The 16,991-nt window shown below is 36.3% G+C and overlaps 1 protein-coding gene across 1 annotated transcript in view; it reads left to right on the plus strand.

Annotated features, from left to right (window-relative positions):
- Window positions 1-16,991, plus strand: part of LOC115450506 — a 79,127-nt gene that overhangs the window by 18,014 nt on the left and 44,122 nt on the right. The window contains exons 3-4 of the mRNA XM_030178537.2: window positions 7,780-7,827; window positions 8,507-8,580. Coding sequence (XP_030034397.2) covers window positions 7,780-7,827; window positions 8,507-8,580 — 122 coding nt within the window. The remainder of the gene's footprint in view (window positions 1-7,779; window positions 7,828-8,506; window positions 8,581-16,991) is intronic.

Consider the following 16,991-nt stretch of genomic DNA (forward strand, 5'->3'; position numbering starts at 1 on the left):
AACCCTCAAAAAGCTCTCGAAAACAGAGCATTATGAAAACTAACCGTGCGCTGCCGGCCGGGCCTCTCCGGCCCGGGTAAATATACATTAGCATAAAACCAATATCGGGCCCGGTCCGCGCCCGGTGACACCTGGCTTGCAATTTTTATAAAAATTATGGCACAACGCCGATGGATGGCTAAATGGATGGATGAAAATGCTTTTCGATATTTATTGGATTTAAATATTAAGTGGCGTGTTTTTACGGTTCAAAATGGCTAGTGGAAGGAACGAAGTTGAATAAGACTTTTTTACTATGGTACTGGCGTTTTTATGGAATTTCGTATAGGTAACGCGTACATAAGCACAAGATTTTATCTTTCGATACGTGATGCCAATCAACTATGTTACTAATAAAATAAGGCTCAATATGCAGTAACACCACAGCCCATAGATTCATGTAGGCGAGCACGATGATAGCTGTAAGAAAAAAATAATTGTGGAAACAGCGTCACAAAAATGACTTAATACATAAAACCACGTGTCATAATGAGTAAAAAGTACTAAATATTTTCAACTCCTATTTAAATGCAAAACTCGAGAGGAAATTGAAATGTGAATATGTTTTTCCGTATTTAAATGTATGGAATAAATTTGTTCCACTATGCGTTCACGGAATGCGGAAAATGAGAGTGTTCGGGGACAGATATACCCATTATGCATGAATCGGTTGACATTTTGTTTAAATTGTACTGGTTAGGGGGTTGAAACTTCTAAGTCCCGTATGAGATTATGAATTTAATTATGTAATGTATTTGTACATTCAGTATCGTAAACTGGGATACATTTTTCCCTTAGGCAAAATTTTATATGCTTACCCCCTTATTCATAGACGTTTTTTATCGAACGATCGAGTGAGGCTGTGATAACAAGTCTGTTTCTCAGTGCTGACGGCATGGCAGTCTTCACAGTGCGTAGACGTAGGGCCGTTGTGATTGGCTAATATTGAAATACAACAATAATAACCAATCACAACGGCCCTATGTCTATTTCTCAGTGCCGTTGAGCACTGAGAAACAGGCTTGTTCTCACAGCTTTACTCCGTCCTTAGATAAAAAACGTTTATGAATAAGGGGGTTAGTTTTTAAAAACATTGGTGGTAGGATATATTTTATATCCGCCCGAATAGCGACCACCGTACACAAGGTGTTAGAACCCGCCATAGTGTCCCACGTAAGTGATTCGCGTTCCGGGATTAGCCTGTATATCCGGTTCCAACAGGCCGGCATAATTATGCCGACTGCCGAGAGGTAATCATCGTTCGTCAGTCGACATTATTAAAATTACATTGCACCTACACCTATGATGCAATATTTAACACATGCAAAACTTTTCATATAAATATAATTAAAGGAATATTCCTGTTCAGTGTTGTAATTGGAATTTTAAGGACGATGTTCAAAGCATTCCTGGGGGAGCATGTTTTCCTTTTAATGAACAGACATTGGTCACGCTTGAGAGATGATTACATAATTTCTTATTTATATCTTGATAGACCTCTTGTATGCGAGAGTCTGGGCAGGTACCACGATGTTTATTTCAGACGCCAAATAGCAATATAAAAGATTGGGTTCAGTTCCTGTAGCACGAATTAAAAAAATGCTCCAAGCACTCTTATCTAGTAAGTTAACGTTTAAGTATTTCTCTGCGGTCGTTAAGCATTACTATACCACAAAAGCAGACTATTTTACATTTGAATACACACTGTTCTTTAACTATAATATGAATTACTCGAGTTTCAAGCGATTTAGTTTTACATACGTTCACGGAGCGATGTTCAAATTTCCATACAAAAACTTGTTTAATTGAAACTATAATTTTATGTATACTATAAAGTATAAATACACTTAATGTATACAATAAATATTCGTAGTACGGGTTAAAAAAATTGTAGATGAAAAAATGTTAAAATATATTTGTAGTATAATATGTGATTTATGATGTTTTGGATGACATAGGACAGTGTTATATAATAGCTTTATATTTGATACACATAGTATCACACCCCTATCCCATAGGGGTAATCAGAGCCTATGCATTGCCACTGTGCGCGATTCTGGCATACTTCTCTCGCTTCCTCCACCTTCATCAATCATTTCATTTATATTTGACCTTTGCTACTTTTCAGATAGCTTCGGATTAATATAAAATATAATCCTAGGTAATGTAATAAGGTAAAGAAGTTGACAGGTGAATTTTACAGTGCCTCGTGGCTCTCTGTATTATTTCCTTAGGGGATACACAAGTCTTGGCGTCTTAGTGTTTTGACTTACATTTTTATATATTGTAGAATTATAGGACATCTGTAGGTCACAAGAAGGTAAATGCTGTTAACTTGTTGCACTAGATCTAATCAGTTGATTAGATTAGCAATTAGTTATAAATGTCAATTAATCAAGTTAAGTAGTTTAGAAATTATTACAAGCAAATTTCATTCATATTAATTCCTTATGTTAACGTGAATGTTAGACATTGAAATACAACTATTTTACGGATTTTACCGCACGCTATCCTGAGACATGACTTAACATCTCATGTCTCAGGATGGCGGCTGCAGTGGAATACCAAACAATACTTTGTAATTCAAGGTGTTGGATGGTATTTCTACTGTTTATGGGCGGTCGTATCGCTTACCATCAGGCGAACGGCAAGCTCGTCTCGTCATTCAAAACAATAAAATTGAACAAAATCTTTATTTGTTTCGGATTAGCTTATTTCTAGAATAAGAACGATTTATGATACATTAGAATTACCTCTGAATTCTGATTGCGCGACTTTAATGCCTTTAACGGCTTACACGAATTATTTAACAGTTCTATAGCTCTGATTGCTTTCTTTCGTATTTAGGAAACAAATACTTAGAAACGAAGTGCCAGGAAAGGTCGAAGATATTTTTAGATTTATATGTATTAATGTACCTTGTTTGTATAAATTCTTTGTGGTTTTAAAACGTGACGCGCTTAAACCGTAATTTAAACTGTAATTGTTGCGAAAATTGCAATGAAAAGTATTTGTTTAGGAATTTTATTGGCAGCCAAAAACCAGGAGTAAAAAGACGGAAAGAATGAATGATTGAACGAACAAATGATTGATTAAGTGAATTAATGGAAGAACGAATGAAAAAAAAGTGTATTTCTTGGAGTCATGGATTTGGATAACTACTATAAAGGGATATAATTTACAAAATTTGCCTATACATTCGTTCTGCAATAATAATTATTTATAACTCGAACATAATCTAAAAAAATATTTTAAAAATATAATGTTTATTTGTACCTGATGGTAAGTAGAGTGGGATCCTATAGAATGTCGATTGACGAAAGATGATTTGACAGTCGAAACAATTATGCCGGCTTATCTCAGAACACGACGTACTAAGTGGGCCACTATGGCCACTTGTGTACGGTGGTCGCTACCCGGATGTAAAATATATCCTACCAGCAAATCTCCAAAACGAATAGAAAAAGCTGTGAGCAAACTCTTTGACATAACGCAGGATGTTGTATTTACAAGTAAAACATCACAGGAAGGTGTAATTGAGAACCCCATCCATCATAGTAGCATCGATTCCTAACATTGTACACAAACATATCTGAACCTGATTGGTTAAGGCCTTTCGCTGTAATGCAAGAGTGAACTTATGTCTACATTGCAACTATAATGTAAATGCAATGCTGCTTTTTAAAAGTAGGAATTGCGAAGGGCGAAAGACGAAGACCCAACAATATTTCAAAAATAAATAAACTAGCTTTTGCTTGCTGCATGCCCATCTGAAGGAGTTTTCCGGCATTAAAGTCCCGCTATATATTTTCCCGGGATAGAAAGTAACTTATAACCTCCTCAGGGTCTTAAACTATCTCCATAACCAATTTCATAAAAATCCGTTCAGTAGATTTTGAGATAATTAATAACATACATACAGACAGAAAAGAGGACTTTGTTTTATAATATGTTTAGATAGTAAAATAATAATAAAAAATCTTTTATTTCCGTATCTACTTATATTTATTATTATTAAACGTAACATTGTTAAATTATAAAGGCAAAAAGGGTCATGCAAATCAAATTATTTCTCTCATCTCCGCCACTGCAAGTTTGAACCTAGATCGACAGTGACATGCATTTCGTGACATGAAATTAATCTCGGTGAGATTTTGAAAGCACTATTCTGTTTTTGATTCTTTAGGAAGATCGAAGTTGGAAAAATCAATTACCTACTTCCCAACTTAGGAAAGTGAGAAGGTTTTTGTATACAATTTTATTTTTGTAGTTTCGATGACTTCAAGACCCTGTGACCTCATTCTGCGTAGATCGGACCACCAGCAGCTAGAAATTTAATAAGTTGTATAATTGTAAAACGTAGGTAGATATTGTAACTTGTACTTTGCGGATGACCAACACCTCAGTCCCCATCGTGACCGCGAAGGTTGCAAAGTCGAAACGTCGGGAGAAAATTAGAATATAAAAACCGCGGTAAAATCCGACAAATAGTTTAATTTTAATGTCTAACATTCGCGCAACAAGAAATCATTAGTCTCAATGATTTTACAAAACGCAATACAAGACTGCTTTGGTTGCGTTGATGCGTGCGCAATACGACACCGCTTTCCGATTCCTGGTTCGAATGCTGGATGGAGTAAAGTAATATTGGATTTTTCTATTCGGTATCAGAGAGAACTCTGGAATTTGTGCCCAGTATGATTGACAGTAGGTTCCCTGGTTGCATATCTGCCTGCCCCGGGTATGTAAGCGTGATGTGTGTGTGTGCGATACTGGTAATGATAGTCAGTAGGTTCCCTGGTTGCACGTCTGCCTACCCCGGGTATGTAGGCTTGATGTGTGTGTGTCCGATACCGGTAGTGATAGACAGTAGCTTCCCTGGTTGCACGTCTGCCTACCCCGGGTATGTAGGCGTGATGTATGTGTGATATACAGTTTGATGGAGGTTTTCTCTCAGACCTTAGTAGCCCGGCCGACCCAATTCATTCATGCTTACAAAAATGTCTTCGCTGTATATTAAATAGGTTGCCCCAGTATTGAATGAAAAACTGAACATCAGTTGGCAAAAACTGGGTACTAACTTAGCTTACAAAAAATATTGGATCAATTTTGACGACAGCTAACAGAGTGATGTTTTATCGCGCGGCGTCTGTTTTCCACCATTTTTCATAAGAGAATTTCGGCATTTAAATTTTTATCAAGATTATTTTTCGTTTTCAATGTTTTGGAAAGGGATCATACGCTTGGAATTTTCTTTTAGGAATGTAAAATGATATTTCTGCTTAAATGTACGATTGAATATTGATATGATTTAAGCATATTGCTACCTGAGATGTGTTTTTCATTACCATCAACAACAGTAACATCGAATAGAGTTTATGTAGAGTATACGAGTATGTTTCAGCATAACTGTAAACTCTAATAGAGTCTTGCACTATGATCTACATGGCTTCGTTCTCTGGATATGACTACGTCAATTATTATTTCTTATTTTTTTTATAGAAGCATGTTTAAGTGATCACTCTGCACCCGATAGTTAGTGGAGTGGGGTCCAATAAAATGTCGACTAACGAGAGATGCTTACCCTTCGACAGTCGACATAATTATGCCGGCCTGTTGGAACCGGATACACAGGCTGATCCTGGAACGCGACATACTTACTTGGGCCACTATGGCGAGTTTTAACGCCTTGTGTACGGTGATCGCTATCCGGGCGGATATAAAATATATCCTACTACCAGCAAAAGTGTACAAGTAAATACTTAGTGGTACACTGGCTACAATATACAACACAAAAGTCCAAGTGCTCTTTATAAAGTTGATAAATGTATACAATACGATTTTTTATCAGAGGCACTGCGCCTACGTAAAGTTTAGACAAGAGATAAGATCGAATGAGTGAGAGTAAGAGTAACAAGGGAAAGGGACAAAATATTAAATTAAAATAAATTACATCGCAATATATTTACTATGTATATTATGATTAAATATTTTTTGTCTATCTTTCATTTCGTGTTATTACTTCCGGTGCCGGAAGTCGTCGTCCGTTTTATCTGTAATAGTGTACAGATTACCAATATCGAGCATACACCGCTATTTATTCTAGATAGCCAATTTTAATTTATATTATATGAAGCGGCTATAGCCCAGGACTGTCTTGGTGGCGTAGTTGTACAACATGCGTGGTACGGCAGCGCTCTGAGGTCCTGGGTTCGAATCCCAGGTCTGGCAAAGTGATAAGTGTTCGTCTTATGGTAAGCTATACGACCGCTCTTAAACAGTAGCAACGCTATACAGCAAATTGAACTACAAAGTACTAGTACTCTAGCGTCCTCGTCACTCTCAGACATAAGACGTTAACTCTCATCTACCACCAACAAGTGAATAAATGAATCAATTAATCCCTCCTATCCGAAATTCGGCGACGGCGGCGAATCTCAATGGAGATCAAGTAGGTTCGCAGGAGATATTATAATGCAGAAGTGTGTGCACAGCACACGGATGCCTTCTCTATTCCTTTAGTCTTATAGTCCGATGAGACGGCAATCCGACATGACCGGAGAGAGATCAGGCACAGGACCAACGGCTTTACTTTCTTTCGAGGCACTGGGGTATCACACCGCCAATTTCCTGACTCCGGGCAAATCAATTTTTAAGACGGGAAATCCAAGTTACAATTATTTCTGGTCTGAACCGCGATTCAAACCCAGGACCTCGGCGCAGTACCCGCTTTGGTACTGTGTACGCGTTACAGGTAACAACCACGCCACCGCGGCAGTCAACCAGTAGGTAAGAACCATTCGGAAAGGTTCATTATCATTAATTCACCGTTCATTATGTTTTTAATCAAAGTCCTAATATTTTTTTGCTTCGACTGCGAATATGCTGGCATGATGCTATAAACAGACTACATTTCCCCGCATGGCCCGTTATTAATAACTTTTACGGTTATAGCGTACATTTGCGTTGATATAAAATATTAAACAGCGTTCGCGTTGTGCGGCGATAGCCTACTTGGTCGTGGAACGGTCTGTCGAGACGAATGTCCGCAGGTTCAAATCCCAAGGTCACACACCTCTGATTTTTCTAAAAAAATATTTTTTATTCTTTGCGAATTATCGCTTGCTATAACGGTGAAGGAAAACATGGTGAGGAAACCTGCATACCTGAATAATTCTCTATAGGAATTTTTGAGGGTGTGTGAAGTCCACCAATCCGCACTAGGCCAGCGTGATGGACTAAGGCCTAATCCCTCTCATAGTAGAGGAGGCCCATGCCCAACAGTGGGACAGTATAATACAGGGCTTGTATTATTTATTATTATTATTATTCGTGTTGTGACGGACGAGAGTTTTGAAAGAAGAGACTTCGAGTTGACTCCTGTATTAGGATAAATATTTGTAAGATTAGTATATATTTGTGTGAGTAGAGTTTGTGTTTATTCAGCTATTTTTAGATACTCAAAATATATTATGTTACGCACGGCACCGCTTACGTAAAAAATCTTACTTGAAATTAAAGTTTTGCGACTTTCTAGGCTAAAAGGAAGCATATATTTTAAATCTAGGTCTATATATTGGTGAGGATTTCATCAAACTTGACAACGACTTTGCGTTTACTTTAAAAATGTCCAAAGATACTTAAGCATTTATAATATTAAGTATCAAAAACTCTCCAAACTTACTTAAGTACTGTATTTATAAAATGAAGTATCAATAAATTGCTATATTATTGTTCCAGAACATGGCGCTACGCAAATCAAAGGCGGATATATGCTGCGTTATAAGCGTGAGTAATATAAACCCCTACTATATGATCTTTATTACCTACCTTCACCTTCCTAATAAAATATCGACACTTCATACCATAACTATGGCAATAATACCCGAATGTGACCAACGTAAGGGCCCAGAGTCGGTTAATTCTCATCCGTTCGTAATATCATAAACAGAAACTCATTTTACGACACATCTCGCGAGCTTATTTCGAGTGTGGGACGTTGGCGTGTTACGTGAATAAAGTTGTGACGTCCTTGTCTACGGGTGGGTGCAGTCCACGCGTGTGAGCGAGACAACACGTTTTACGGCAGTTATTAAACGAGTAAAGTATTTACTACGCTACGTAGAATGGCCGGTTCTGTCTCCGTGCTACGTGCTACGAAACGAATATCGGCTACGGACTACGTTGTTATGAAAAACACGTTCGGTACTTATGATGTAAGGTCGATGATAGCTTTTCGGGTTATGATAGAATGTATTTTTATGTTAAATACTTGTTAGGGTAAATTTATTTCGAGAAAATTCGCGTCGATTCAGCTGTAAATCAAGAGTGCACGTTCCATTACTGCGTCGAAACAATTTTATATTCTGGTTAGAAGAAAAACGTCCTTAATGCCTGAATATCCTTACATTTCTACATTCATGTGGTGTTTGATTATTAAGTATATTAACATATTATTTTTTAATAGGAAAGTATCTGTGGAACTCCTGGTCTGAAGAATGGGTGGTGCTCTACGACGACTCTACTATGGCTTGGTTTAAGGTAAGCTGAAATAACAACTTAGACAATATGCTTAGCAACAGAAAGAGACAGCTGCATCCCAGACAGACCGTCTCATACGAAAGACATTTACATTAAACACGATCAAGTAAAAGTCGCAACTGTTATGTCGGCATAAAACGTTACTTCGAAACAATTCTCGTGTTCGAATGAAACGCTACGTCCGAAGCGAAATGTTTTAATTTCGTTAGCCGGCGCTGTTTTGACGCGGGCGTGTATCATGCGTCCGATTGCTTTTTGTTTATTTTTTCACGTAATTTATTTTAAAGGTTATTTCACGTGTATGTAAGCTATATTTTACTTTGATTGAGTACTAGCGGTGAAGGGTCCATATAACTCGATTCTTACTGGCTTTCCTTTCTTAATTCATTTGATATCGAATTATCATAAGAACGATTTGCAGTACTAATTTATGCGTATTAGTATCTATATGTTGTGTCGGGTTCTCTTTTGGAAAAATTCATCCTTCACCACTACTGAGTACATGCTGTGGAGGTGTGGCAGTCGCTTGAAAATTAACTAATTGATTAGTACCAACCACCATTAACTAAGGGTCTGTTTCACAGCTCCTGAATATATGCCACTCATCACATAAATTATAAGCCGACCAAATACAAATGTCATACTCTAATCTATGGGTCCAAATGATTAATTAAATGAGTACTATCTACATTAGTTGTTTAATACGATAATGATGGTTTTTCAATAAATCCTACTTATATTATAAATGCGAAAGTTTGTGAGGATGGATGTATGGATATATGTATGTTTGTTCTTCTTTCACGAAAAAACTACGAAACGGATTTGGATGAAACTTTACAGTAATATTGGTTATACATCAGAATAACACATATGATATAATTTATAATGATTTTGTGTATTTGGTCATAATAAAACGATACATACAAAATTGCTATCTTGGCTCACGCTGCCTGAAACCTTGGATACTGACAAAGATAATATACCATAGTAGTTAAATAGTTCTAAATAAAAGTATGCGACAGCATGTATCTACATTTTATGTGGAAGCCAGTATGACCAAAATAGTGAGCCATAAATATAATTAAATCGGACACTTTTTTAGCGGGACTTTTATCCCAGAAATCTCCTTCACGCGGGCGAAGCCGCGAGCAAAAGCTAATAAATTATAAACGAACCACAGACGACAATTGACTATCGCGGCTGTCAGCTGCCACAGGGGAAAGCCCAACGGATTCGATTGAAGAAATCACTTGAATGAATACCTGAAGACAGCGGTAGTATCATTCAGTTAGGGAAGCGACCGGCACTAAATAAGAAAGAGAGAGATATTTTCCGTTTCATGTCCTTAATATTAGTGGGTTGTGTGACTAGAGACGGGTAGATATCGTTCAGCTAATGTTGGAGAGAGACAGAGATTTTTTTTAATATGCTGAATACTAGAATGTTCAGTTAATATAGAACAGTGCAAATTGGCACATCGCAGGCGTACAACACTGACATAATTAAAAGTATTTTAAATATATTAAAATCTTCACTTTTGTTATGTCTCATGCACCCGATGTGACGATAATACGTTTTTTTTTCTACTTTTAAATTAATAATTATCAATAGGTAAACAAGGCCATCATTTCCTTACTGCCTGGGGTTTACTGTTTGCTTTCTATAGGGGCACTGAAAAGTAACCTCTGCATATGATTGTAAATGGAATATGTTCAAATTAGTGTTGACGAGAGATGTTTATCCCTCGCCAGCCGCACAATTATGCCGGCCTTTATAAAACGGAGATCGAATTTGAGACTTTAGAATAACAATCATAACACGTATTCAAAACTTCTCCCCGATGAAGTCTGTTGGCTAAAATGAAATGGAATAATATATTTGAGCTTGTAAAATATTATACATTATTTAGATTCTGTCAATATTAACTCTACAAGCAGTTCTCACCAGGGTAGAACGGGCAAGAAACTTTGGTTTGACTCTTTTCAAAATCAGTTTATGGTACAAACTACAGGGGCCTTATTCTCTATCCCGCACGTTATTTTGACAATGTGTAACAAGCACGTAACACAACGCATCATGTTTAGGACTATAGAAATTTGGCTTACAGAATACCATTCCCCGCACATTTCTCGAAGATAACATGACACGGCCGCGTTACGCGTTTACACTATCGTACAGAATAAGGGCCCTGTACATGATAAAGAGAAAAAAAAAAGTTATATTTTATTGTTGTTTAGAACAGTTCATTCATATGCTCGCAATACTTTGCGAATGGAAATTTAAAATTCATTTATTATATTGGTAATAAGTGAATTTTAAATTTCCATACGAGTGCGCCTCCATCCCTCCCAGAAATCATGAAATGTTGATTAAATTTTAATAGAATCCAATATGAATACCCAGAAGACACCCGCGTCGCTGTCACCCACTTAGTTAGTTAGTGACAGGAAGGAGATTAGAGAATTCAATGTTCAGTACCGCGGGAATGTTGGAACGGGACCGCATCATTTCTAGTGTCCCGGGATTTGTCTGTTCACAGTAAATTATATTTTAATATTGATATTGCTGGTACGTGGCGAGGTTATTGTCACTCAATATTTAAATTTAGGGAATTAATAAGATGGTTGAATATAAAGTAATAATTTCAACTTTTTGGAGTTCTGGGATGTAGCTGATACTTCGTTAACGTTTACTGACAATACTTATGAAGATAGAAATATGTAAGAGTTTAAAGTCAATTTTATTATATTTTTAATTTCGCATCCCAATCTACTGAAATTATAAACATAATGAAGTATAATGCTGAACAACTCGTTCCTCGAAGGTCGACACAATGTTTTCAACCTTTATTATTATACTAGCTGACCCGACAGACGTTGTCCTGTCTTAACTATGTATGCACGCGCGAATTCGGTCGATCGCTGACAGTTATTTCAAACCACTGAAAGTTATGTAAAATTAATATTGTCGTTAAGTTTTCTTAAATTTCCTAATTTTCCGCGCAATTTTTTTATTTTTTTCTTTCATAAGAACCTTCTCCTGACAATAATCAACGCAACAACAAAAAACTAGTGAAATCGGTCCAGCCGTTCACGCGTGATGGCGTGACCAAGGGAAATAGGGATTCATTTTTATATATATAGATGTATCAAACCGCGAATAGCTAACAGAGGGTTGTCACTACACAAATTACCCAACATCTTAGTTACTAAGAAACACAAAACAACAAATATAAATCATTCCCAACATCTACATTCCAATACTAGTCGGCGTTTCGCTGTCATCCAGTTACTTAAGACAGGAAATAGGTTTAAATAGTTGAGCGCTCCGGTATCTGTCAGTTTAAAACAGAAGACTTTGCCGACTGCGACTGAATTAAGATTTCTTGTGTTGATTAACAGTATTGGAATTGTGTTTTGTAGGTGGTAGGATATATTTTATATCCGCCCAGATATCACCGTACACTAGGTGTTTAAACCCGCCATAGTGGCCCACGTGTGTCGCGTTCCAATATCAGCCGGAGTATATCCCATTCCAACAGGCCAATTTCGGGGACGTGTGAAGTCTAACAAGTCGCACAAGGCCCGCGTGGTGGACTAAGGCCTAATACCTCTCAGTAGTAGAGGAGGCCCGTGCCCAGCAGTGGGATAGTTTATAATACAGGACTGATGCGCTATGATAGTGGATTCGATCTTCATAATTGTGGTGATTGAAGATTTCATTAAATGACTTACAAGTCTTAAATATCAACCTGTTTTAAATCAAAATTTTGCCGCCAGTGCCAATTTTAATAATCCCTTTTACAAATTCTCGTACAAACACGAGAATTTCCCAAACGGGATTTAAATCCATGTCAACCCGATTTGCATAATACAAATGAGTTTAATACAGCTTTGGAGCATCATTACAATATATACTAGTGGAGAAGTGTTCGGATAACATGACTCTTATTGACTTACTTTTGCGACCTTATTGAATAAATTTTGAATTATATTTTTACTAGTAAAAGTGACTTAGATTTTAAAATATTTAACCTTCGCTATGATATACGGTAAGTCCTCGCCTTTATCTCCAATGGAGTAGGCAGAACCGTAAATTGTGGACCAAAAGCTATGCATTTCTTTTCTATTTATTAAGAGTACAAACAACTCAACATTTTTGAAAGTGAATTATCAGAAAAGAATTATATAATTAAATTCTATTCGGATATAAGTCTGTGAAAGCTTACGTACAGACACTGCCCGCGTATAATTTCTGCAAAATCTGCTAAAAATAACTTAAATCATGCGCAGTCTACTCTAGTAAGTAATATAGTAAGTTATTGTAGGCTATTAAATCTGAGAAATCTCTATGAAACGAAAGTTGTAATGACGGATATCTAGATTGAGATTTTTTTTATAGGAGCACAGAAGTGACTCTACTCAGCCACTGCACCTAATGGTAAGGTGATTGGGGTCTGACGAGAGATGATTACCCCTTGGCAGTTAAAACAATTATGCCGGTCAGTTGGAACCGAATATACACAGGCCGATCCCAGAACGCGACACGCACGTGGGTCACTATGGCGGGTTTTAACACCTTGTGGTGGTCGTTATCCGGGCGGAGATAAAATACATACCACCACCAGTAAAAGAGATTACCATCTAACATTTCTAACATGTAAAAAATACACTTTAAATTACCAACCTACCCTTCAGCCTATACATAAAGCTCTCAAGTATATATAAGAGGAGGGGTACTTTGCTCAATAAAACTACCATCGTCATTCTGTTGTTCACCACTTATCTTTATTAAAGATTATTAACAATATGAAATTGACCTTAAATTTCCCGAATCAAATAAAACTTATAATTTTTTACTTACGAACAGCAATAAAGTCACCTTTACAGATTTTATGAATACCAAGCGGCAGAGATGTTCACTGGTCGAGCTCTGTCGATGTTTTGCATGAATGAATTTTTATACAAGACTACCGACGTATTTTCAAATAATTGTAAAAACTAGAATTTCTTCATGCGAGCTGTCAGATGGGAATCTTGCGCCGATATATATACTAGTTTCCCTCCCTAAACCTTCGGATATAGCGTGAGCATATTCACAAGTTAGTCATTTTGCAACAACCTAATAATAAGGGTCATAATCAGAGTCAATATACTCTCACAAGTTTTGCCAAGTTGTATTTGTTGATTAATAAAGTTAGCGTGCTAGTATGCTATGGGGGAAGTAATTTATGTTTTTTTTTCGCTGGAAAAAACGTGTTATCCCTACCACCATTGGGGTGTAAATAATAATTAATTATAAGTAACTTATACCTTACAATATATGTAATATATTGTAATTTTATTAGTGAATGATCAAGATATAAAAGGCTTTTTATTTTTTTATTTTATATAACTTATACCTGCCGTTGTTTGTCTGAATACTTCAGCAAATACCTCGGGAATAGATAGGAGAGACATTGGCCTTGAATTCGCTAAATAAAAAAAAAAATGGTGTCTTGTACGAAAAAGGACTTTTTATCTATGATTTACTTTTATATATTTATAATGGATAATGGAATTTGCGTCTGGTATGATAGCCTCGCACCTATCACATCATGGGACGGAATACGCATAGCGCAAGGTGGGTACATCGGTTGCGGCTCTGCTTACCCCTTCGGGTATAAAAAGGGGTGAGTGTGTTGTAATAGATAAAATGAAAACCTACTTAATCGATTTTGAACATCCTTTTACTAAAACGAAGCTACATTTCCTTGAAATGCTATAGGCTAATTTTCCCCGGGGATGAATATGAACGCAGGCGGAGCTGCAAGGAAAAGTTATTTTTGAACACAAGTGTTTATATTTAATGTGACTAATATATACATAGTCACTCATTGCATTGATTCTATAACAAAATATACATAATGCGCATATACTATAATAATGTTAACATAACAAATTATTACAAGATATATTTAAAAACCCAGTATCATAACTTAATAATTCTGTTTGATATTCCAATATTCAGAAACTAAAAGCGAACAGTTACAATTAATCCGCGAACACCTCAGCCGTTTTAATGAAATTACAAACTCAATTTTCATATCGGATGAGCGGCATCCAAACGGTATTCATTTCCAGTGATCCCCGATATCGGAGTACGACTGCAGAGTGATCCTAGAGCTTAGCCGTGACGTAAATATGATAAAACGCGTAGCTACTACGCCGCGTAGAGACGTAGCTACGTAGACACGTAGTCGCTACGCAGACAGTTACGAAACGAATGGGTGGATCAAATAAATTTGTTGCTCGAGCTCTTTGCGAGGGGTTACTTTTGTTGCGAATGTGTTTTTGGATACGTGTTGTAAACAATCTCGTTAATAATGCAGTAATGCTGATTGAGTAGGTAAATAAATTGCTTTTATATTGTCCCGTTGTCTACTGTGTATGGGAGTAAATACAGGGTTACTTTTTTGATATTGTTATTTAAAGTTATGTTATTGTAAATTTTTTCTGCTTAATGTGCATGAATCACGTGAATCAAGCTGTCAGTGACACGTTAATATAGATAGTGGGACCGTTTATTTTTATTACGAAATTCTAAACGAGTCGATAATTAGACGGATTATAATTAATTATCTGTATTCCACAAGATATAAAGAAAACACGTAAAAATACAATAAGTACGTAGATATACAAATTATTTATTATTTTTTTATTTTTATGAAATTACAAGCAAACTACAACACAAAGAAACACAAAGCTTTCAAAAATCCTCGTGAATGTTTCGTGAACTAACAACGAAATTAGAGTGTTGGTGAGTTAACGAACTGTCGATATCGGTCGGAAACAGATCGAGTAACCGAATTTTCGGTACAACCATTCGGTTCCCGGAATGTAGTCGGTTTGGAGTGGATTTACATATATATCTAATCTTTGATGGTATTTATTTTATGTTTATTTCTCTTATGCAGCTTTTTTGAGGCTATGTGGCGTTTATTTTTAACCAGCCTAAACATATACCTAGCTATGCTAAGGTACTTTATAATGTTTATCAGTTTTTAAAAAAAAAATTATATATAGTACGTTTACAATTTATATCAATCTATAAGGTTTGCGTGTTATACATTACTAACTTTCGCCTGTAACTCCGCCCGCGTGAAAATGTTTTTCGGGATAAATATTTTTCGGAAAAAAAAAGTATTCCATAGTAATCAAGAGTAACGTAGCTTTTAAAAGTGAAAAAGAATCAAATTCGGTGTAGTATTTCCTGAGTTTAGCACGTTTAAACTAACAAACAAACTCTTCATCTTTATATATTAGTCAGAAATTAACCGATTACGCACTTTGTAATTAGGTTTATTATTGATAACATTTTGCAACATTCTGTATATTCAACGAAAAATCACTTCCCCTTTTCATATCATGAAACAGCTTAGCTATGCTATAAATCTTACTACAACAATAAAGCCACTACCAGAAATCGAATAGAGAAAGAATGTCATTGAAGGCGTCAATAAAATTTGTGTGGCCCCTAAACTAGCGGGGGTGAATACCGAGTGACATTAAGCTCGTTCCTCCACGTAAACCAGTTAGGCCGGCCGCGCGATTGCCGCGGTTTCTGCAACAAAAGTTATAATAAGTTCCTGCGGGATTGTGCGGTGCGAGGGACGAGCGGTTGCGATTTTTTATGATGTATGGTTTTGGTATTGTAAAGTAGATATTTTGTACTATCAACCACATTATTAATACATTAAAAATATAGGATAAGAGAAATGTAATGTAAATTTTGTAATTATTGTTGTGGTTCGATTTAAATGATTTCTGTAAACTAGGAAACTTAACATCTGAACTCTAAGTATTACGAGCGCAGTACAATGATGTACAAAACCTTATAATATTTCTGGCATTTAATTTATTGGCAAGCAACATACCCGTTTAATTGTATAAAAATGGAAAATGTTTCTTATAAATTGTATACAAAATAGTGGAGACAAAGTTTACAATCACGGCACGGGTTATGCAATTTTGTCTAACATAATATTATTATAATATTATCCAACTATTACGTAGTTCACAAAATGTTTACATGATGTAAGTTTTGATAGTTAGATTGAAGTTTACTGGCTGCGAAGGCAGGGTAACGTGCCAGCGACGTGACGTCACAACTCATTATAGCTCGCAATTACTTGTCTCGCTCACACAATAAAAACTGACAGCGTAGAATATGTGGGGAGCTACACAGAACTCGTCTATATTGGCCACTTGTATTTGTTTTCTTAAAATTTGGCAAACATCTGGACGATAGCATTTACCTTGTATCAAATAGTCGACGCTGGAGTTGGTCTAAACTCAATCAACGTATATACTCGGCATCAAATTATTTAGATTGGTGCCAATGATGTTACAAAAATATGACGTAATATTAAG

Source organism: Manduca sexta, chromosome 13 (assembly GCF_014839805.1).
Source record: "Manduca sexta isolate Smith_Timp_Sample1 chromosome 13, JHU_Msex_v1.0, whole genome shotgun sequence".
Taxonomy (NCBI): domain Eukaryota; kingdom Metazoa; phylum Arthropoda; class Insecta; order Lepidoptera; family Sphingidae; genus Manduca; species Manduca sexta.